The 23,750-nt window shown below is 40.7% G+C and overlaps 1 protein-coding gene across 4 annotated transcripts; it reads right to left on the bottom strand.

Moving 5' to 3' along the window:
* Positions 1-3,452: 3,452 nt before the first annotated feature.
* On the bottom strand, positions 3,453-20,088 carry LOC121454414 (serine protease FAM111A-like). Of its 4 annotated transcripts, none has more exons than XM_041661738.1 (5): positions 20,051-20,088; positions 19,109-19,202; positions 17,365-17,455; positions 15,025-15,949; positions 3,453-3,697 (listed from the first exon to the last, which is right to left on the bottom strand). In XM_041661738.1, exons 3-5 carry the CDS (start codon positions 17,404-17,406, stop codon positions 3,681-3,683), a joined length of 984 nt encoding a protein of 327 aa, XP_041517672.1. In that variant the 5' UTR covers positions 17,407-17,455; positions 19,109-19,202; positions 20,051-20,088; the 3' UTR covers positions 3,453-3,680. The 4 variants fall into 4 exon arrangements, with proteins under 4 accessions (XP_041517672.1, XP_041517671.1, XP_041517669.1 ...); XM_041661737.1 differs by lacking the exon at positions 3,453-3,697 and adding an exon at positions 19,560-19,634 and having other exon boundaries at positions 13,255-15,949; positions 20,051-20,070; XM_041661735.1 differs by lacking the exon at positions 3,453-3,697 and having other exon boundaries at positions 13,255-15,949.
* Between the last annotated feature and the right edge of the window lie 3,662 nt (positions 20,089-23,750).

Raw genomic sequence — 23,750 nt, 5'->3', positions numbered from 1 at the left:
GGCGGGCAAAGCGCGCGAAAATATTGCAGGATGAGAGGGTGTTTAGCCAGCTCTCATTGGCTGCGCTTGATCTGATAGCGGGAAAAGGGTGACGCTACCGCCATAGCGTCAGCACTCCTGGCCCCAGAGCAGCCTACTTCCTGTCAGAAGACTTGGGATTTCAGCCAGGCTGCAGTTGAGGAGAACTGCCCTTTCCTCTCTAAGATTCTTCTTTATTCGTATTTGCACGTCCCCCGCTGTGGGTAGAGGGCCTGATGCTGATCTGACCGCGAGCTAAGGGGAGGAACCAGGGTGCCAGGGTTCCTGCCCCAGCTCAACCTAGGTAGGGAAGGTGCCCCAGGCAGGAACTTGGTCCGCAGGAGTCCTGGGAAACTGCGTCTTACAAGGACACCTGCTGCGAAGAAGATAATCACTGTTGCCAGGGATGTGAGTGAGTTCCAGGAAGGAGAGAGCCACAGCCCTTGCAGGTGGAGGCAAAAGCTTTGAGAATCAGGAAGCAGCTACAGGTGCCTTCAGAGCAAATTCATCTGTCTCCCAAAGGAACCCGAGTGGCTGCTGATGGTTTCAATCCTGATGAGGAGCATCGTGTCCACTTCAGAAACACAGGTCACAAACATACTGCTAAGCATTTGCCCTGTGTTAGTATCAACTGAGACATGATATATATATACAAAAATACACCACTGTATAGAAAGGAACTTGATATGAAAACATGGGATATCCAAACACATGTAGTTACTAAGTGTTGAAATCATAATGTTTTGCAAATGAGTTAAATAAATTATAGTACAGAAAGACTCAGAAAAATGAAAGGGACAGGGAGGAGGAAGCTTCTCCTCTTTGCTCCTACACTACTGTGCTTAGTTCCCTTCTTTCATTTAATTAGTTTTTGAGAATTATGTAATTACACCATTTCTCTTTCTCTTCTGTCCTTCTAACATTTCCCATGTACCCCACCATGACCACCTTGTCCTCTTTCATACCAAAGTGTTTGTGTGTGTGTGTTTGTGTGTGTGTGTGTGTGTGTGTGTGTGTGTAGAATTTGTTCAGTTCAAATCATGGTATGTCTGTTTTAAAGGTTGATCATTTGGCATTGGTGTCTCTTTCATATAGAACCATGTGTATACTGAGACGATCCAACTAGCTGTTAACTGTCAAGTCCAGGTTGATAAAACACAAAATGAAGAATCCTGTGCAGGAAGGATTTAGGATGCACAGAGCAGTGGGTTCAGGGGGCAGCAGTGGCATCACTAAGTTCAAGAACATAAGGTCGGTGGTGACCTGGGAGTCACTAGGAAACAGGTTCTATCAAAGTAGCCTCCTTCAGCATCAAAGCAAATGCCAGATCCTCCAACTGCTGCTGCTAGCGCTCCGGTTATGGAAGAAACTGGCTGCTACACATGGACACTGAGGTAATTTATGCAGTGATTTCTGCACACTCACCCTTTCTGGAAGTGGAGCAGAAGCGAGATGTCCTCCACTTTGTTTCTATCTTTCAGAGTAGTAAGTACAGAAGAACCTGATTTCTATTACTTGCAAATCAATTGCTTGAGAGTCAGCCTTTGGCTTTCAAAGCCCCGAATGCGATGGGAAGAATGCGGCAGAGAGTGGGTGACTTTCTTACCTGCCAATTATGGGATAGTAGATGCTGAGCTGAGAGAAATGAGCAGAAAACCTGGAGCATTCTACTGCCAGTAGAAGCTGGTGCCATAGATGATATAAAAGGAAGCAAATTCAGATGACCAAAGGACTTTGAAACCTTGTCGGAGCGTAAGACACTTTCGGCCAGTTATGAAGATGCAGCATCCCAAGCGTTTAGAAAAGCAAATCAAGAGGTTTTGTAAGGTACGTTGTTCATGAGCTGAGCATTTTCAGTAAGGATTAAGATGTTTCTAATTTAAAAAGCCAATGAGGAAAAATCTTAACTATTGACTTGAATTCTAATATGTATTTTTCACTGGGGATTAATCTCAAGACCTTGTGTATGCTAGGTAAATGGTTTACGGCTGAATCACATTCCCACCCACTTTTTTTTGTGAAAGTTGTTCAGTTTGAGTTTATTTAATTTTTGGAGACATATGATGAAAGATAGCTTGGTAACATTGGTCAAGATCACATTTTTCCTTGCCTAGGATTACTTTGGTCTTTTAATTAAAAATTGACAACATATTCCTGCTTTTGTTCATGGCTTTTTCTCTTCAACACCTTTATTCTTTCACAAACATTGGGCACATTTTTGATGGAAGGATCTTTGTGGAAAATACAGAAAGCAAATTATGCGAATCTGTATATTATTTTTTCTGTAATCTATAACTGTAATCTAATTATATTATTCATATTCGAGAAAATTATCAACCTTCCCCAATTTTATTCAGAAAATTTCTTTCATCATAAGTTCCTCAAGTTTTGGGGAAGTTTTGGTGCAGAGATTTTTTTCCTATTTTAGATGCCTGCCTCTTTCCATTTCCTGGCATATCTGTGTGTTCCAGTTGTTGCTATCTTCACGTTTGAGTCTTTGCTCCTTAAGTGTTGATATGATTAACACACAATCCCAATGAGCATTCTGAATGTTTCCAATGGAATGTAACTTTGTGGTTAGCTTTCCTCTTACAAATTCTTGGACAAAGTTATTAAATTGTGTTCATTTAATTCTGCAAATTTACCTTAAACAAGAACTATAAGATTCTAATCAAAATCAAACTCCAAGAAATCACTGGCCATCATACATCCTGTATACTCCAGTTTTCTCCTGTACTAATAAAAAAAAATGGGTTGGGTGAGAAGGGCTGTTCACCAAAATTTGCATGATTTATTTGATGCCTTTGATATTTTTGCTTTGTGGAAAACAGTTTTCATTACTAAAAGTATCTCATTCTCTTATATTAAAGAAAATGATGTCTGTTAGGATCATGTAGATACCATTTCATTTCCTACAATTAGGGAATGCCTCTCAGCCCACCCCACTTTTAATTTCTGATATTGGGGGCAGAATTTCACGGTTGGCCTTTAGAATACTCTGGACCCCCGGCTGTCTTGGCACTTGTGATTCTCACTCATTAGCCTCTGGAGTAGCTGATTACCAACTTGTGGTAACAAGTCCACTTGTCAATATCCTTTCCTTTTTAGCACTCCCTAGGTCAGTTTGAAATATCTGAAATGAAATCTACTTGTTAGTTTTCTAATTACTGTGACTATCTTTTGTGTCTTCTTTCAACAAGTTAACTAACCTCTTATTTTTTTTCTATTTAATATTGTATAGAATAGAATACGTAGACTATCAAAAGTCAGTAAAGGCATGAAGTCTATATTGACATTTATAAAAGTATCCAATCATATGTCAGCAGGAAGCATTCCATATTCCTTCATTGGAGAACATGAATACCCACTATATTAAGAAGTTTTATATAGAAGTGTACACACTGCACACCAGCCATTTCAGAGGCAGCCTCAGGTTTATATACCTTTGAGTTGTTGTATCTATAAACAACATTGATCATATTAGAATGATTCTCTACATCTTCTGAAAGTGTTACTTCATCTAAATGGCTCTACCCCATTCTGCAAGTACAGTGTTCTCTAATTAGATGGAGCTTTCATTTAAGGGAAACATGCATCGATGTTTTTCATTATTGTTCAGATTTGAATCCCAAACTTCAGGGGCTACTTAATGCTTGTTGACATCATTCCTGCTGGGTATCTGGAGAAAAAAAGGGAAATTGTGAGAAAGTGTTGTTACTTTGTTCTCTACTGCCAGCTGTACAGAAATTTCCAGCATGTAACCCAGCTCTGGCAGAGTGAAGAATCAATGCGTTTGCTGGTGAAGAGCGTCTGCTCTCAACCTTCCCACATTATCACGTTCAGTCCTTCTGACTTCTGTAGGTTCTTAGACACATCATAGCTGCCTGCCCTCAACAATATATTCTCTCTGACCCATTGGTATGATTGTCAGATTGTTTCTGATCACACATCCATCTTTTTTCAAAGAAAGGGCTGGACTCTGAGTTGCACATATAAGAGGACTAAATCCAATGTGAAGTGTCTATGACAGTGCACATCCTATCACCATTGTATTATATTCTTTTTAAGTCATAATTAAGATTTTTAAGTCATGCTATGTACACAGATTGATTATTTTTCAAAACCTGAATTCAAAATTTCTGTTATTCTTTAACACTTAGAGAAGAAATTATGACAAACACCATGGGAAATAGAATGACTATTTTGGAAAGAATGATTGCAGAAATGAGAACTGAGCAAAAGGCCACATTGAAAGCCTTTGGATGTGAGTTTGGGTGGAAGTAAACATGGTTCTAGGCAGGAACTAGAAAGGGGCCCTTGAGACAGAAGGGACAGAGAAGATCTGCAAAAGCTTTGAGGAAATGGTTAAGGAGATTATCGGAAAACATCCATCAAAGAAGAAGGAGGAATTCTGGGAGTAGGATGGAGACCAGGTAAGATGGGTGGAGAGAGGAGTGGATGGTAGGCAGAATAAACCAAAACTTCATGACATGAAAGTGTCATGAAGAACTTTGGTTTTCATAAAATAAATGAATAAATACAGCCTTTAGAGAGCTGAGTATGAAGTCCTTGGTAGAATGCTTACCCAGCATGCTTTGAATTTGGTTCCTGGCCCCCTTATGCACCTGATGTAATGGTATATTTCTATAATCCCAGCACTTGGCAGAGGGAGGCACGTGGGTCAGAACTTCAAGAAATTGTGAGAGGAGCACGAATTCCAGGGTGGGAGAAATGTTTCAGTCTATAAAGTGTTCGCTGCATGAGCATTAACACCAGAATTGGATAATTAGTAAACAGAAAAATCCAGTTGATCCCTATGTTCCCTGTAATTTTACTACAGAGGAGGCCAAAGAGGACAATCCTGGGGCTTGCTGGACAGTCAGCCTGGCCAAATCAGTAATCTGCAGGTCCTGGGAGAGAAACTGTCTCAAAAACTAAGGCAAAGAATGAATGTATGAGAGGCCTGATGTTCGTTTACGGCTTTCGCACACTCACAATACATCTCGTTTACCCACACAGACATATAGACGTATATGCTCAATCATATACCTAGGCACAAACCAGAGATATACACGCATACCACACAGACACAGGTACTCCTGCACAAATGCAAAGACAAAGACAATCCAATGTTAACCTTGGCTATATGTGTGTGTGTGTGTGTGTGTGTGATAGATTGTATATATATGATATATGTATATATAAGATAGATAGATAGATAGATAGATAGATAGATATAGATTGAAGTTAGCCCGGAATACCTGAAATCTAGTCTCAAAATATAGACTCATTAATAAAATGAATCAACTCAACTTCCTTAGCAATCAGGGAAATGCAAATCAAAACAATTTTGAGATATCATCTTACACCTGTCAGAATGGCTAAAGTCAAAAACACCAAGGATAACCTTTGCTGGAGAGGCTGTGGAGGAACGGGTACCCTCATCCATTGCTGGTGGGAATGCAATCTTGTGCAACCACTGTGGAAGTCAGTGTTTCGGTTTCTCAGGAAATTCGGGATCAACTTACCCCTGGACCCAGCAATACCACTCCTGGGAATATACCCAAGAGATGCTCTATCATATGACAAAAGCATTTGTTCAACTATGTTCATAGCAGTATTATTTGTAATAGCCAGAACATGGAAACAACCTAGATGCCCTTCAATGGAAGAATGGATGAAGAAAGTATGGAATATCTACACATTAGAGTACTACGCTGCGGTAAAAAACAATGACTTCTCGAATTTTGCATGCAAATGGATGGAAATAGAAAACACTATCCTGAGTGAGGTGTCCCAGACCCAAAAAGATGAACATGGGATGTACTCGCTCATAATTGGTTTCTAGCCATAAATAAGGGCCACGGAGTCTACAATAGGTGAACCCAAAGAAGCTAAGTAAGAAGGTGAACCCAAGGAAAAACATAGTTATCCTCTTGGCTAAGGGAAGTAGACCATATTGCCGGGGAGAAAATTAGGATCTTGGGGGTGGGGTGGGATGGGGGTAAGGGGAGATGGGGAGAGAAAAGTTAGAAGGGAAGGAGGGGGGACTTGGGGAATCAGGAGAATTGGGATAAAGGAAAGGTGGATAGGGGAGCACGGAACCACAATTCTTAGTTAAGGGAGCCACTTTAGGGTGGGCAAGAGATTTGACCCTAGAGGGGCTCCCAAGTGCCCAAGATGAGGTTCCCAGTTAGTTCCTTGGGCAGCTGAGGATTGGGAACCTGAAATGACCCTATCCTAGAGCAATACTGACGAATATCTTGCATATCATCATAGAACCTTCATCTGGTGATGGATAGAGAGAGAGACAGAGACCCACACATGAGCACTGGACTGAACTCCCAAGGTCCCAATGAGGAGCAGAAGGAGGGAGAACATGAGCAAAGAAGTCGGGACCACAAGGCGTGCACCCAACCACTGAGACAGTGGAGCTGATCTACTGGGAGCTCACCAAGGCCAGCTGGACTGTGACCGAAAAAGCATGGGATAAAACCGGACTCTCTGAACATGGCGAACAATGAGGGCTCATGAGACGCCAAGGACAATGGCACGGGGTTTTGATCCTACTTAATGTGCTGGAATTGTGGAAGCCTAGCCAGTTTGGATGTTCACCTTCCTAGATATGGACGGAGGGGGGAGGACCTAGGACTTACCACAGGGCAGGGAACCCTGACTGCTCTGTGGACTGGAGAGGGAGGGGGAGAGGAGTGGGGGGAGGGGGAGAAGCGTGGGAGGAGGTTGAGGGAAATGGGAGGCTGGGAGGAGGTGGAAACTTGTTTTTTGTTTATGTTTTTTTTTCCTCTTTTCTTAATAAAAAAAAAGAGAGAAAGTACAAATGCCTTCAGGTCACTTGGAATTTCTAAATAGAACACAAGCATCAGTGGAAACATGGGAGTTTATTGTAGAACTCAAAATTTCATACCTGTGCCCAATTTTAATATGGAACTCTTAGGAAGGCTTTTCTATGATGACATCATCATATTAAAGAGGGCACTTGAAAAGTCACCCATTTCAGAGTGACAAAAACACTGACTGTTGGATCTCTTTTAGAGCATTACTTGCGGGAGAACTCACAAATGGTTTGGCATCAGCAGTTAGTGAAGTTGGAAAATACATTTTAATCTCTATCATTAATATGTTGAAATCACCTTTGATTATGTATATGTGTGTATGTAACACATGAAGGCTCCTTATCTATAAGAAGTAGTATTGCTACTGCCTGACAGGGCCAAGAACTATTTCCTCCACACTCCTATATTTTCTGGGCTAACATTTGCCAATGAATAACATGTATGGGCATCTTGGAAGGTGGAAACCTAGTGGTGAGCATTCTTCCTCCGAAGGTCATGGATGTTAGACAGAGCATTGCAATATCTTACTTCTAAGTAATGTAGTTGTGTTATCTCCATAAATGGCCAGTGTCATGGTAGGAAGTCAGAGCAACTCCTTAGACATCTCCACTTCTGTGAGGACTTTTCTCCCTCTTCCGCAGGTTTAGGCTGACACTCTCTAGCTAGAGTTTAGAAATATCTTCTATCTTTCTGCTCCTCAAAGAGCCCCTACTTCCTACACTATCTAAAGCAGCTCTATTACATCGCACCTCGCCCCAAACATCCTCGATTTCTTTAAAAAAAAAAAAAAAAAACAAAAACAACAAAAACCAGGTATTCAGTGATAAATTCCAGACATCCCACCTAAGATACCTAAGTCCAAATCAATCACACAAATCACAACCTGGAAGTTAATAATATGAGACTTAGGGAGGGGTTTGGAATAGTATGTCTCTTGTTTAGAATAAGAAATTCAAAATTGTAGGTACTTTGAAAGAAATTTGGAAGACTTTTGCAAAGCTAAGTATTGTTTTAGAATTTAATCCATCAATCACATCTGTTAATTGGTATTTACTCAGTAGTATTGATATATTTCATCAAAACCACAAAAACACAGAAGTCTTTAGCGTTTTTATTAATAATCACAGCACCTGAGAAAGCAACAGTGAGATTGTTAAAAGGTGAATACATGTGTCAAACTGTGATAAATATATCCAGCATTAACAAACAGCAAATAGAAATGAGATGGCAAAGCACAAGATACAGAAGAAACTTTAATGGCATCTGAGTCAGTTCCAACAGGTTGCATAGGATATGATCCTGTGTAATATGACATTCTGGAATAGATGAAATTGTGAGTACCATAAATCTACGATTCACTTTGGTTCAGAGGGGAGAAATGAGACAAAGACACAAATCACAGGCTTTTAGGGCAGCCAAACTTCTGTATGGCAGCCAAAGGACCAATATATGACTTTATATACTTGCTAAATCCAGTAGAAATTTACAGTTCACAGTGAACCTTAAGGTATGCATACTTAAAAATCATTTATGAAATCACTACCTCAAAGGAAAGAATGTATGTGTGCTCTGATAAGTTAATTTAGTAATGTTTAATTAATTGTGTTCTAAATATATGAAGAATATATATATTCCCTTGTTGGGAAGAGGGCCTGACTCAAGCATGCTTAGAACCCTGATTCAAGCATGTTTAGAAAGAAATGGCATGTATAAGATTAAAAGCAGAAGATATTTGAGCTGTAAATATGGGCCAGTCATTAAGAGCACCGCCTGCTCTTCCAAAGGACCTGGGTTCAATTCCCAGGACCTACATGACAGGTCACAACTGTCTGTAACTCCAGTGCTAGAAGATATGATGTCCTGTTTTGGCTTTTATGAACACCAGGTACACATGTGGTATATAGACATATGTTCAGACAAAATACCATACACATAAAAACAAATAAAATTGAGAAGAAAAGCCAAATAAGCAAAAACAGCCTGAACACATTCTCTCATTAATATGCTATTTCTCATTCACATACAAATTAACACACATGTGTATTTACTACTGTTTTGTGTCCATGTATCAGCAGCATTCATGTACATGTAGATGTATCTGTGTTTCAGAGACTTTCACTGTACTTCCAGAACGCATTTATTGAAATATTTGCCGTGTACTACATCTCTGTACACATTAACCAATGGAGATACACTACATCAAGACACAGCCTGTGTCACCAGAGACCAGTGTGATTAAGCCATGAAAATAGCAGGTAAGGAGCTGAGCATTTGGGAAAACGGCAGAAATAAACATTTCTATGGTCTAAGAAGGTGGTATGCTGGCTAGTGTTTTGTCATCTTGACAGAAGCTAGAGTCACAAAGAAAGAGGGAAGCTCAACTGAGAAAACATCCCCACTAGTTTGGCACGTAGGCAAGCTTGTGGTGCCATTTCTTAAATTTGCTGTTGATACAGGAAGACCCAGGCCAGGGCAGGAAGTGCCACCCTTGGACAAGTAGTCAGGGTTCTAGAAGAAAGCTAGCCGAGCAGGCCTTGAGAATAAGCCCATCAGCAGCATTCATTCCTGGCTTTTGCTTCAGTTCCTACCTCCAGGTTCCTGCCTCAACTTTCCTGAGCAGTGGGTTACAAGGTGTAAGTTAAAATAAACCCTTTCGTCTCCAAGTTGGTTTTGCTCATGGTGTTTTGTCACAGCAATAGAAACCCTAAGTAAGATAGTAAACCCAGGTATCTGTCAGAAATAGAATTAGTTGATCTCTGCCCCAATATTAACTGTGGAGCTATGGAAATTTGATGGCTTCTAGGTGACTAGGAGTCAGTTTTCTTTAAGGGTGTGTTTTTTGGTAGGTAGACCACACTCCAATGGGTGGCCCCACAGTTAGAAGTATATGGACAGAGAATATGGGAATCCATGGACTAGTAAACGTGAAAGGAGAGGAGACATAGAACTGGGCAGGGAAAAAGGTGGGGGTGGATCTGCAACAAGTAGGAATGAATATGGTTAAAACACACTACATGGAATTCTCAAAGTATTGATAAAATGATCTAAAACAAACCAATGACTCACCATTTTATTGTCAGTTGTTGCCTCTGATATTTTCCCTATGTAGGTGAACACTTTAAGCAATTGATAGTTGCTGTAAGCAATTGATGGTTGGAGAGAGCTTTGCTGGGTAATCAGCTAGGGTAGTACATAACCAACAAGAACATTACTGTTGATGATTTTACTCTGAGATTTGAATGTCTGGGTATTAGAGTTATTTCCCATTCTGTTTCTGTGATATAAAAAAAGCTGTAGCATGAGTAATAAAAACCCAAAGACAGATATTGGGGTTCAAGCTGAAGATCTGAAAAGCAAAACAGCCAAGCCACTAGAGAAGTCTTACCTCTACCAAGGCTGGATGACTGCAGACTGAGGCCTGAGTCCCTTAGTACTGGGATTAAACACTTGAGCAACCACCATCTGGATCTACTTCTGCATTGATCCTGTATATCTTGAACTCACAGATATCCATCTGCCTCTATCTCCCAAATCCTGGGATTAAAGGTGTGTGACATGACTGCCTGGCCTCTAGTGGTTTAGTTTTACCCTCTGATCTTCAGGTAGGCTTTACTTATTAAAGCATAAATAAAATATCATTATAAAAACAAATACACAACAACAAAACAAGCAAAACAGTAAGACCAAAAACAATTTAGGGAATAATTTTCAGCTTCATATGGAAAACAACAGCAACCAAAAAAAAAAAAAAAGCAAAAAAAACAAACACCTCAGTATAGCTGTAACACTTGTGAATGATAAAAGAACTTCTGGAGACATCACCATGCCTGACCTCAGCCTGTGCTGGAGAGCTATAGTAATAAACATTGCATGGTATTGGCATAAAAATGGACATGGTGATCAATGAATAGAATTGAAGACTTAGACATAACTCTACACACCTCTGAGAATCTGGGTTTTGTTAAATAAGTTGGAAGTACACACTGGAGAAAGACAGCGTTTGTCAACAAATACTGCTAGTCATATTAGATATAAACATGTAGAAGATTGCAAAGAGATCCATCTTTATCACTCTGAAAAAAGCTCAACTTCAAATGGATCAACCATTTCAACATAAAGTCAGAGACCCCAAGACTAATAGAAAAGGAAGTGGGGAACACCCTTGTGCTCATTGACATAGGAAAGATTTCCTGAACAGGACATTGATAACACAGGCACTAAGAAAAATAATTAATAAAAGGAACCTTATTAAAAGTAAAAGCTTCTATATGGCAAAAAACACCATCATTTAGACAAAGTTGTTGTAAGAGAACATTTATTTGTTCCCAGCTGCTAAGCCCCAAAATAACCACACAGAAGCTGTATTAATTAAATTACTGCTTGTCCCATTAGCTCTAGCTTTCTATTAGCTAACTCTTACATCTTAATTTAACCTATTTCTATTAATCTGTGTACCGCCATGTGGCTGTGGCTTACAGGCAAGTTTCCTATGCATGTCTGTTCCCAGTGGCAGGTTTATGGTGTCTCCTTGACTCCACCTTCTTTCTTCCAGCATTCAGTTTAGTTTACCCTGACTACCTCTATTCTGCCCTGCCAGGCCCAAGACAAATTCTTTAATACCCGATCATATTCACAGCATACAGTGGGGAATTTCCCATCACAAAGTGGCAGACTACAGAATGGGAAACGGTTTTACCAACTATAGCCAATAGAGTGGTAAACACACACACACACACACACACACACACACACACGTACACACACATATTAAAAACTAAAAGGGCATGTTTATGTTTATCAAGAAAGCAGATAACTCATTTAAATGGAGTACAAATCTAAATGGAATTCTCAAAAGTAGACATACAATTGGCCAACAGTCATCAAGGAAATGCAAATCAAAATTCTTTGAGATATCATCTTACACCAGTCAGAATGGCTAAGATCGATAAAATAAGAGAGAGCTCATACTGAAGGTGTGATATAAGGGAAGCATTCATACACTGCTGTTGGGAGTGCAAACTTGTACAGGCACTAAGGAAAAACAGTGTGGAGGATCTTCAGGAAGCTGGGAATAGGTCTACCTCAGGATATGGCTATACCACTCCTGGGAATATACCTAGAGGATTCTGATTCCTACAACAGAGACACTGATCAACCATGTTCAGCTGGATACAGCCTAGATGTCCATCAGCAGTTAAGTGGAAGAAGAAAATGGAATATTACTAAGTAGTTAAAAAGACCCTCAAATGGGGTAGAGATGACATTGTTCTGGGCGATCAGAAATCAGAGTGTCATATCCACATTTTGTTCAATTTTCTGGAGTTGTGGTCTTTCAGAATAAAAAAATTTAAGCTATCTATCATAACATTAAAACAAGAATCAAACTGCTATCATGCTTGACGTTGACAAAAAAAGAAAGAATAGGACCTTCAAATGATAAAATTTGCAGGGAAGTGAACAGAGCTAGAACAAAATCATCCTCAGATAGGTAAATCTGACCCAGACTGACAAATATGGTATGTTATTTGCTTATAGGTTGGTGTTAGCAGTTGTATATTTTTACATTATTTCTTTGCGTGTGAATGTATGTGTTTCTGTGTCTCTGTTTCTTTTTCTTTGGTTCTCTTTTCTGTTTCTTTGTTCCAATCCTGTTTTTTTTTGTTGTTGTTGTTATTGTTTCATTTGTCTTTTTAGATGCCTGCTTGTTTTCTTTTTTTCTTCTTTTAAACACTACCTGGTCCATTATCTGTAGCCCCGTATAGGCTAATTCTCACATCTTGCTTTAACCCATATTTAGTAATCTGTGTAGTACCACAAGGTGGTGGCTTGCCAGGAAAGATTCAGCATATCTGACCTGGCAGCTGGCTCCATGGCATCTGACTCACTTCATTTCTTCCCAGCATTCTGTTCTGTCTACTCCACACACCTATGTTCTGTCCTATCAGGCCAAGCAGTTTCTTTATTAATTAACCAATGAAAGCAAGAGATAAACAGATGACCCTCCTCCATCATTCTTGCCTAGTTTTGCTTGTACAAAGGAATTAATATCCTAAATTGGCCTGTCTTTTCTAACTGCTTATTTTGAAATAACTTTAAGTTGCCAGGATTATGAAACTAGTACAGGAGTTCTTTATGGTTAGTATGTCATCTCCCCATATTAAAAATTCCATGATAAACAGTTTACAGAGACTTTAACCATTACATAATTTAAAATACAATGATTAATTTTAACCATTTTAGTGGAATTCTTTTTTTTTAATTTTTATTTTTACTCAAAAACTTCCACCTCCTCCACTCCTCCCATTTCCCTCCCACTCCACACATCTCCCTCCCCCTCCCTCCCAGCTCAAAGAGCAGTCAGGGTTCCCTGCCCTGTGGGAAGTCCAAGGTCCTCCCTCCATCTAGGTCTAGGAAGCTGAGCATCCAAACATACTAGGCTCCCAAAGCCAGTACGTGCAGTAGGATCAAAACCCAGTGCCATTGTCCTTGGCTTCTCAGTCAGGCCTCCTTGTCTGACACGTTTAGGGAGACCGGTTTGATCAGATGTTCCATCAGTGCCAGTCCAGCTTGCTTTGGTGGGCACCCATTAGATCAGCTACACCAGGGAGCACTGGACTGAGCTCCCAAGGTCCAAATGAGGAGGGAGGACATGAGCAAGGAAGTCAGGACTGCGAGGTGTGCGCCCACCCACTGAGACGGTGGGGCTGATCTAATGGGAGTTCACCAATGCTTGTTTTCTTATCGGAGAAAGAAAAATATAGTGTGGATTTGGGTGGGCGAGGTGTGCGCCCACCCACTGAGACGGTGGGGCTGATCTAATGGGAGCTCACCAATGCTTGTTTTCTTATCGGAGAAAGAAAAATATAGTGTGGATTTGGGTGGGTGGGAAGATGGCGATTATCCGGGACTGGTTGAGAGAGGAGAAACTGTGATCAGAATACACCAAAAAATTATTTTCAATCAAAAATGCATGGTATATATACGACATAGACTAAAACATCAATTATACATGAAAGAAAAATCGCCATCTAAAAGTCCAAAAAATATATTATCATTGCCTACACAAAAACAATGCAGAGGCAACTGCTTTAACAATAGGTAAAGAAGGATGCTTAAAAAAATCCCACACTGGCTCAGAATTCAGAAATAGATGCTTATCTACTTAGGGGGTAGACTCACTAATTAGAATTCTCTGCTTGAAAGGAGAACAGCAACCAAATACCGCAGCCAGAAAAAGGGAGCAGAGGCATCCTCTACATTGGCTTATATAGTACAGGAGTCAACGCCCCAGTGGGCAGGTAACCACTGGCTGTAGGACTTCCTACACCAAATAGGAAATGGAATTCTCAGACTCAGTATTTCTACATCCTGTTGAAAACACAGATTTCATTGTACCATTTGTCATGTTTTTGCTTAATATCATCAAGGATGTGTTTCATTGAAGATCCCAACTCAACGATACCGGAAACCCCACTTTCATACTCACAAATGAAGCCAACAGTGTGCATGGCTATCAGTGACCCTTTAGAATCGAATACAGGAGATCCCGAAGACCCACAATAAAAAGTGTTATCCCAGGCAACCACACCAGGTTCATGGACTTTTTCCTGGAAACTTCTTTGGGTGTACATATAGATATACTGCAAAGGATCCCAGCTACCCACTGCTTCTCTTCCACGAATATCCTCACATTCCCTTCTTTGCTTGCCTTCAGGCATCACAGTACAACCATCAACAACCTTGTATTTTCCATCTGGATGACCAATCATAAACAGAAATCCACTAAGTGATTCAGAAGGTGTTCCATTACCGAGTCCTGTAGGGATGTGCTGTCCTCTTTCCTTCAGTTTCAGGACAGCATAGTCAAGAGTGACATCAGACACCTCAAACCAAGGTTCAACAAAATGATAGCTGTCTTCTTTGACAGGGAACACTTGAAAATCAAACGTCACTCTTATACACTGCCCAATTATATCTGCCCACTTACTTGGCTCTATGCCTTCCCCTACTACGTCATCTATTACATGTCGGCAAGTGAAAATGTACAGCCCTTTAAAAAGGAAGCAAGTAGCACTACCCCTGTTTCCATTGTTGTTCCAAACTATGAACCCAACTGAGTCACTGAGCTGGGAAAGAAGTTTGAGGACTTTACCTGGGATGGAGCTTTGGGTCAGCTTCCTGAAGTTTTCTCTATGTGCTTTGAGTAAGGAAGTGTTCTCTCTTTTCTCACTCTCTTCCTTGATGTATGTTCTCAGTTCTTCCCGTTCTCTTTTTAATGTGAGGTACAAATTCACAATGTATTCTTTTAATATCGTGAAGTTTCTGTCCTCTAACTCAGATTTCTGAGTTGCCACTGCCTTCCAAGGGCTCTTCTTTCTCTCAACATCAATCTGAAAGAGCTTACCCTCTAAGACATCAACTGGCTGGCTGTTTGCTACGATGGTGTCATTGGTAATAAGTTTCCAATGGTCACTCTCTACAAAAGAGAGAAACCTGCCATCCTTCCGCAGAGTGGTCTTGATGGTCTCTCCTTTGAAGCCATAGACACAGAGTTTGGTGCCCTCCTCGTGAAGTTCCCTGCACCTCAAAATTCTTTGCTCCCCATTCCCGACCGCATGAATGTAAAATACAACACACTCAACAGATGACTGGTCAAAGCGGCCACACACTTCATTGTCTTCTTTCTCCTCACTTTCAGTTTGGGAAAATGTAATGACCACATGGCTGCCTTGTGGAAAACAACGGAGGGGCATACCGAGGTTTATGTACCCTTCTATTCCTTCTTTGCCACACACCAGCATTTCTTTGCCTGCCTGCCTTTCTATCTCTCTTTTGACAAGGTCAAGGGTGTTCAGCGCCTCATATAAGCTATCTGTCCCCTTATCTGCTACCTCACAGACTGCATGGTTCACACCAAAGGTGATGGTAATTGTTGTATTTTGGAAAGAGTTCTGAACTCGTGGAGCTTTTTGATCGCAGTGTGATCTTTGGTCCTGGTTTTTGCCCAACTCCTTTGGTCTTTTTCTACATTCCATTTTCCTTTGAGAAATTATGGGATCATTCTGCTCCTTGGGGACCTAAAGAGAAATGATAGACACTTTAGAGAACTGTGACTACAATGGTATTCCTGTGATATTTTTGTACAGTATGTGCCATATTTTCTCAATAAGCAGGCAGAAAGAGCAGAACTCATCTAGATGTCTCAAAATCTACCAGTTCCAATAGAAAGCATTTTATTTATAATTTGTTTATTATTTTAAACAATAGATTAAAATTTTTAGACATGAAAATTGTTTAGAAATCTTTTGTAATTGCTTTATACATGCATGCACAGAACTGAGAGAAGAGTCTTACTGAATAACCATGGCTAATGTGGACCTAGATTTGTAGTCCAGGTTGGTCGCAAATTCACAATAGAAAGAACTGAGATACACTTTTGACTATTCACCAGAGACTCCTAAAAGCACCAAGAGTGTCTGGGAGAGTGCAGGCCTGAAGCGTGCTGTGCCACTCATGTGGAGGGCAAAGGACAGTAGTGAGGAGCCAGTTCTCTTCACACATTCCAGGCATCTAAAACAGGTGCTTAGGTCTGTACTTCAGGTGCTCTCATTTCTTCAGCCATGGCAGAGACCACAGATACTTTATCCAAGAGTTCTGTTTTGAGTGTTGAGACACTGTAGCCCAGACTGCCCTCAACGCATGATTCCCTTCCTTCTCTATTCAGAGTTCTGAGATTACAGGCATGTGCCATCATGCCTGTCCTGATACTTAAGAAAGAGAACAGGAGATTGTGTATGTGGATATTAGCTTGTTTATAACCACAAAGCTAGGTGTGGGGGGCGGCGGAAACAGATTTAACCTTTTCGTGGATATCTAGGTGTTTGGATCTTCTAGTTTCCTAGAACATGGAATAATGAAAGTGAGCTGATGCCTTTGAAGGAGCATCTCAAATGTCTGACCCTTCTCACCCTTCTTGGTCAGTTCAGAGAGCCCTGTACAGCCAAGATACTCAGTCTGGAGAGCACCTCCGGGAGCCTACACATGAAGCAGAGATTCTGGAAGCAAATCCTTCTCACAAGCCTATCAGGGTTATAGTAAGCATGAATGACACAGTCATTTCAGAAACTACAAAGTACTATACAGGTAAACATTCTTAGGTTTATGTCACACTCAGAAAGAAGCTTCCACACCAGGGCACAACACCCATTTGCTTTCCCCCCGTTTAATCTTACACAATGTAGTTTATCTTTTTCCTCCCTTATTCCTCCAGGCAGTATTATTTTCAATTAAGGGTATTTTGATACGGACTTCCTTGTTTTATAATTCCTTTCCCCAGTGCCATTCGCCAAGCTAGAAAGAAGCAAATGGACAGGAAACAGAGTGTGTAATACTCCCAATTCACAGTCAGACAGTTGCTTGGCAGGAAGAACTTTGTGATTGAGGATCAAGTATTGCTAAGTCTGCTATGGATGTGCAGTATTTCCAGACATACCTGAGAAAAGTAGCGCAGGATTTTCATGCTTTTTCTTTGCATGAAGTAGGATGTTCTGTGATGTATGCCTCTAACACCCAATGGACTAGACCTGAAACAGATAACTCAGATGAATTGCTAATTTCAAAATGGTTTCAAGACATATCAGTATTGTCATAGGTGATGTATAGAGGGGACTATTTTCTGAGGTCCCACATCACACCTTCCCCTTCTGTTCAGTCTTACTTCTCACAGGGTCATCACTTCATAGCCAAGAGTTTATCCATCCAGCAGAGTCACTCCAGAAATCAAATCAAGGTACCGCGTGTCAGGAACCAGAGCAGACACAGCATCAGCTACGTCTAACTGCTAACCCCCACCGCTGCCATGGACAGCAGGTTCTAGCTAGAATTTGGGGGAGTGGGTATGTCTTTGGCAAGGACGGTAATGTGCTCACTGCTTGAAGCAAAAAGACAAACCAAGAGTAGATATTATTTCCAACAGAGGAGTGCAATCGGGGAACTCAAAAGAGTGTTTTAATTCACACTGATGCTAAAATCTGGTCTTCACTTAGAGTGGATATGTGAGAATGGTTAAAATACAGAGGACAGGTGGGAAGAAAATGGGTAGGTAGTACCCTGAGAACAAAAGAAATTTAGAAGGACAGATGGACGTGATCCAAGATGATACTCAGGACACATAATTTCTACTTTAGAGTTTTCTTGTTTGCTTTAATGGTGGGGCTGTTGTTTGTTTGTGATTTTGTTTTTTGGAGTATGTTTACAGGTGCATGTGTGTGTGTGCATGTATGTTTGTGTGTGAGAGTGAAGAAGTATGTGTTTACATCTACCTTTCCATGTGCTGTCTCTAAAAAGAAAAGGAATGTTTTAACAAAATAACTCTTTCAAGCACGAGAAATTGGTATTGTTGGCCTTATTTCACCCACAAAAATCATGAAATTCCAAAGGAGTTAAACTTTCTCTAAGGACAGAAACTCGAGAGAATATACTTTGGAGAGCTTTACTGTGAATGTTTTCTAACATAAACAAAAAGAGCAGAAAGAGCAAGAGACAGAGAAAACAAAGAGACAGAGGAAAGAATCAGTCACAGTGAATTTTCAAATATCCCACCCATCATTAATAATTGTTATTTTTTTTCTTCTTCAGAAAATGTCTCCTGTAGCCAAGGCTGGCCTTGAAAACTGAACTTCTCATTTTGTCTCCTCCGAATGCTAGCATCTCAGTTATGTGCTGCCATGTCAGGTGTGTGTGATGCTTAGAATCCAACCCAAGGCTTCATGCAAGCTGGACAAGAAGTCTACCATTGGAATGACCTCCAAGCCCCACACTGCCTTTTAATTGTATTAGATTACACTTAGAAGCACTGTGACATTTTAACCGTGTATCACATTCCATCTCCAAAAGTTCAGGAATATTTACTCATAATAACAATGCCAGTTTATTCACATTAAATATTAACACAGTTATGGTACACATATCACCTTTCCAATTTTTTGGTTTTGTTTTTGATGTTTTGTTTTGTTTTTCGAGACAGGGTTTCTCTAGCCTCAAATTTTGTAAGACAAGGGTTCCTGTGCTGTCTGGGATGGCCTCGGATAATTTTTTAAAAAACAAACATCCAAATGTTTCAAAATCTGATAATACAAGAATTTATTAAAAGGTACCATTACTTATAAAATAAAATGAAGAATTTTTGAAAAGCAATGAAACACACTGAAAATCGAACCCAATAATGCCTTCCTCACCTTTGCAGACAGCACCTGTACAGAAGGCTGAAGAAACAGAGAAACACGAGGTTCTAGCTGGAGTTTGATAATGTCCAACGTGGCCTCCAGAAACCTGTTGATAAAACCAAGCTAAACTTACCGCTATTGAGGCAATAGTTACTTAACGAATGTTTGTTCATGCTGAAGGAGAAGAGCAAGGTTGAGGAAAGGCAAATAGATCTGGTATTCTAAACTCTGGTCTAACTCTGGCTGTAATGTGGAGGTAAGGGTATTTATAACAGATTAGGATTGGTTGAGAATACCAAACCCAGGTATTTGGGACCAGGGCTACAAATAAATACCTTTGATATTTTCCTTGAGAAAGCCACTGAAATAAAAGAACATCCCTGCCTTGGTGCATTTATGGTGATGGAAACGGGTAACATAGCTAACTCAGAGTCAGGCTAACTGGGGCATAGGAAGACAGCACCTTGGCTCCACCAGCCGAGCATGCTGAACATCTGGGAGGAAGTCAGTCTCTGTAGTTACTCCCTACAGTTTTATGCTGGAGAGAAGCACAGACAGGAAACCACATTCAGGTCTGTTTGCAACACAGAATCAGACACGGGTTAGTTCATTTAAGGAGGCATTTTCAGAAAAGGAGCAGTGGCTACTGCAGACACCAATTCTTTACACTAGAGGTATTCTTTCTCGAGCATTAAAAAGCAAAAAGAGAAACACTGAATTCTTTCTTTTTGTTCTTTTACTCTCCCAACAACTGCAGACACCACCCAAATGGAACCGAGCTCACTCTCCTCCCAACCCTTTCTCCTCTAAAAATGCTTGCGTTTTTTTTTTTTTTTTTTTTTTTTTTTTTTTTTTTTTTTTTTGCATCAATCCACTGCCTGCAAGTCCTACCAGGCTTCAGGTCGAACCGGAAGTGAGGGGTAAGCCTTCCAAGAGCTGATCTTACAAACTCACCTACCACTCGCTCTTCTGTCGCGGCAGAATGTTTTTTGCCAGTCACGGAAATGGCTCTCTGCCAGAACAAAAGTGCGCCTAAATAACTTCTCTGACCCAAGGGTCTTGGATTGGTCTTTTATGCAGTTAGCAGCTTGTGACGCAAACACAGCCTCCCCGCAGCCAATCACCAGCCAGTCTGAAAGCACTGGAGTCAGTTCTACTTCTCAGGTTTCTTTTGGGGGCGGGGGGGGGGGGGGGGGGGTTTAGAATTGTCTCAAACTGGGACAGGACTCTAATAGATCTGACTGGGCAGGGCTTGAAAACGCGGGAAAAGACCTGAGCTGGGCCCTTGGGAACCACCTACTTCGGGGTGGAGGCTGGAAGCTGAGCCCGGACACACCATTAGGGCTAGGGCAGAGAAGCACAGACTCTGGGTTCTGCTTTGCCATTCGCTACCGCTGAGGCAGGGGCTCCACTGAGGCTCACCGAAGGCGTGGGGAGATGAGAGTTAGGAAAACTCGGGTGGATTCCTAGGAGGCAACAACTCCAACAAGGGCAAGGTACAGACCAAATGCCCTTGTCACGAATCGACGAATTTTCAAAACGTACATCAGTTTATGTAGCTCTTTCTTGTAGTTGTTCCAAAGAGTATAGTAATTTTTTGTCTTTTTTTTTGTCTGTAAATATGTGTGTTTATTAACATGATTTTTCAGATTGCTTAATCAGGTTATTGAACTCTCTTTTGAATCATAAAAATAGGTATTAAAATTTCATCAAAACCATAAACTATTTGGATAATGAGTCTTCTTTTTTGATTGGAGATGGGAGTGGGGGAGGGGGAGGGAAATGGGAGGTGGGGAGGAGGTGGATATTTTTAATAATAAAACATTCAAAAAAGAGTATAGTAATTTTTAAATTTAAACGCTTCTTTAATATAGATGAAATTGTTTAACAACTGCATTTCCCATATCCATCTACCAAAAAACAGGAAGAATATGTGTTCGAGAATGTTTCAGTGTATCTAATATTCCCAAAATGCAAGAAGGCAGTGTCTGAGCAAGAAGAACTATGTGACTCAGAACACAGGATGACCGAGTCTACTGTGGTTATCAGTGTCAAAGTATTTATAGACACACCTCAAGAAAATATTGTATCAAGTTCTTACCAGAAATTATCTCTGATTGCTAACTTCCACAGCTGCCATGGGAAGCAGGTCCTAGGTAGGATTTTTCTTAAGTGAAAGGATTTCTTGCTAAGGAGCTGATGTGCCCAAGCCCACAGCTTGGAACAGAGATGGAATTCAAATGCAAAATCAGTTTCTTGTAAAGGAACTTGCAGTTGAGGAATTCTAAACATATTCTACTCAATTTGATGCAAAAATCTGGACCTCCTTTAAGATGGAGGAGAAGGATGGTAAACTCTAGGGAAAGAAGTAGAAAAGGAGTTGGGTAAGATGTGCAAGACGATTTGTAAAAAGCTATCAGAAAGAGCTCGAGAAAGTTTATCTAAAACAATAGTTAGGAACCTGCGTTACTATCTGAGTTTTGTTGGAAGAAATATTTTCTCTGTATCTTTCAAACAAATGAACAATTTAAACAAAATATTCAAAGTTTTAACAGTGCTGAAAACCACTAGAAAAGCAAAGACTGCTGAAAGAGGAAGAGCACCTGTGTTTAATACCTCACCCTCTTAACAAGGCCTGGGATAGGACACCAGTTACAGAATTGTCATGGAATTAAAAATAATCTCTTTAAGAATACATAATCCACAAATGAATAGAGTAGGTATATGCCATGCTATGTCGTGTTTTAAGTGCCTTTCATATAAATATCCTCACATAGTTTGTTCAGTCCTAAAAGATGGTATCAATAATCCTCCTTTACCCACTAAGAGCTGGGAATTCTAAAGAGGTTAAACTCTTACTCACAGCCACACAATACCAGAGAGTACAATTGAGAGAGCTTCCATTAAGAACACTTTCTGGTAGAGATGAAAATATGGAAGGGGGAGAGGAAATGGGGAGGAAGAGGGGCTTTGGTCCTTAAATTTCTGGTCCTCTTACCTGTCATCCCAACTGCCTGGATTAAAGGCATGTGCCACCACATTAGTGTTACCCAGCATAGGTGATCAAACCCTGGGCTTCATGAAGAAGGGTGAGCACTGTACCAGCTGAGCCACATCTCCAGTCCTGTGCTATCTGTTTACTTTGCTAGATTACAGATACAGACATCATGACTTTTAACCTTAAGACTTTCCATCTCCAAAAGCAGGGACTTTTGTCATACTAACAAAATGTAATCGAGTCACATCAACATGTTAGTACTGACATAGAAACAAGCTGCCTTCCCAGTGAGAAACCACCCCCTGTAGTTAGGGATTAATGAAGGCATATCTCTTGAATGGTGCTGATCTGGCTCTGGCTACTGCTCAAAGAAGAGCCGGTCTGGAATAGAAGATTCTATTAACTATGTACACCTGAGGCTTATGCATCCCACATACACTGTCATCCTTAAATCTCTCAGGTCCCCATGTCAAGCCAGACCTTAACACTTTAAACAGAGTAAGGAGACTGCAAGTCTGGCCACTTTTAGGCAGTTGGGAGATTTTTACTGCAAAGACATTGCCACAGTAATTTCTTTAGGGCACCAGTTCTAATTTTTTGTTCTACTTCTTCAATTTTTGTTTATTGTTTGGTTGTTTTAATAATGTTTTTCCTAGGTTCATCTTCCTCACAAGGCAGAATTACACACCTTTTAATGAGAGCACAGGGGCTTAAAGGCACCAGGACTTGAAGAGAGTTGTGTTCCCTTGAGAGACCCCATAGAGGCATGTCCTTTGATATGGGGATGGGCCTAATGGCCTATGGAAGTTAGGATTATCTCCTTTTGTTATGAGAATAGAGCCTAATTGGAGGTCAATCTTGGTGAATAAACATTAGCAGAAACTTTCTCAGCAAACGCAGTTTCAACTGTGGTACAGAATTTTCTTTCTCACAGTTTCTAACGTTGTGGTGAGCACACTACTTGCCTTTCAGTTATTTACACTGGAGGCAGTGCTCCTTTAGCTGAACTCTACTTGGTATAAGTTACTATTCCTAAGCAAGTTTATTAATAAGTTTTTCTTTTTATTTAGGTCTTTATTTATGTTTTTATTTATTTAGTTAGTTAGTTTTTATATCCTGACCACAGTTTCCCCTCCTTCCTCTCCTTTCAACCCTTCCCTAACACTGGACCTATGTCCACTCCTCCTCTTTCTCTTTAGCTAAGGGCTGGCCTTTCTAGGATATCAGCCAGCCAAGTTATGTCAAGTTGACTGAGAATAGGCACTGCCTCTCCTAGGAAGACTGGAAAAGGCAACCCTCTAGTTGGAAAGGTTCCCAATGTAGGCAACAGAGTCAGAGATAGCCCCTGTATCCACTGTTAGAAGGCCCACAAGTAGACCAAGCTACACAATTGAATCATATATGCAGAGGGTCTAGGTTAGTCCCATGCAGGCTCCCTGCTTGGCAGTTCAGGTTCTGTGAGGCCCCTGTGAGCCCAGGTGAGTTGATTCTGTGGGTTTTCTTGTTGTTTCCTTGATCCCTCTGATTCCTACAATCCTTTTCTCCACTCTTCTTCAGAATTCTCCAAACTCTGCCTGATGTTTGGCTGTGGGTCTCTGCATCTATTTCCAACTGTTGCTGGGTGAGGCCTCTGGTGCCAGATGGACTAGGCACAAG

This window comes from Microtus oregoni, unplaced genomic scaffold (genome assembly GCF_018167655.1).
Source record: "Microtus oregoni isolate MIOR12 unplaced genomic scaffold, Mior012 000012F_ref0000307, whole genome shotgun sequence".
Classification (NCBI taxonomy): Eukaryota; Metazoa; Chordata; class Mammalia; order Rodentia; family Cricetidae; genus Microtus; species Microtus oregoni.
The sequence above is the reverse complement of the archived record's forward strand: the minus strand, read 5'-3'. Positions and strand labels throughout refer to the sequence as shown.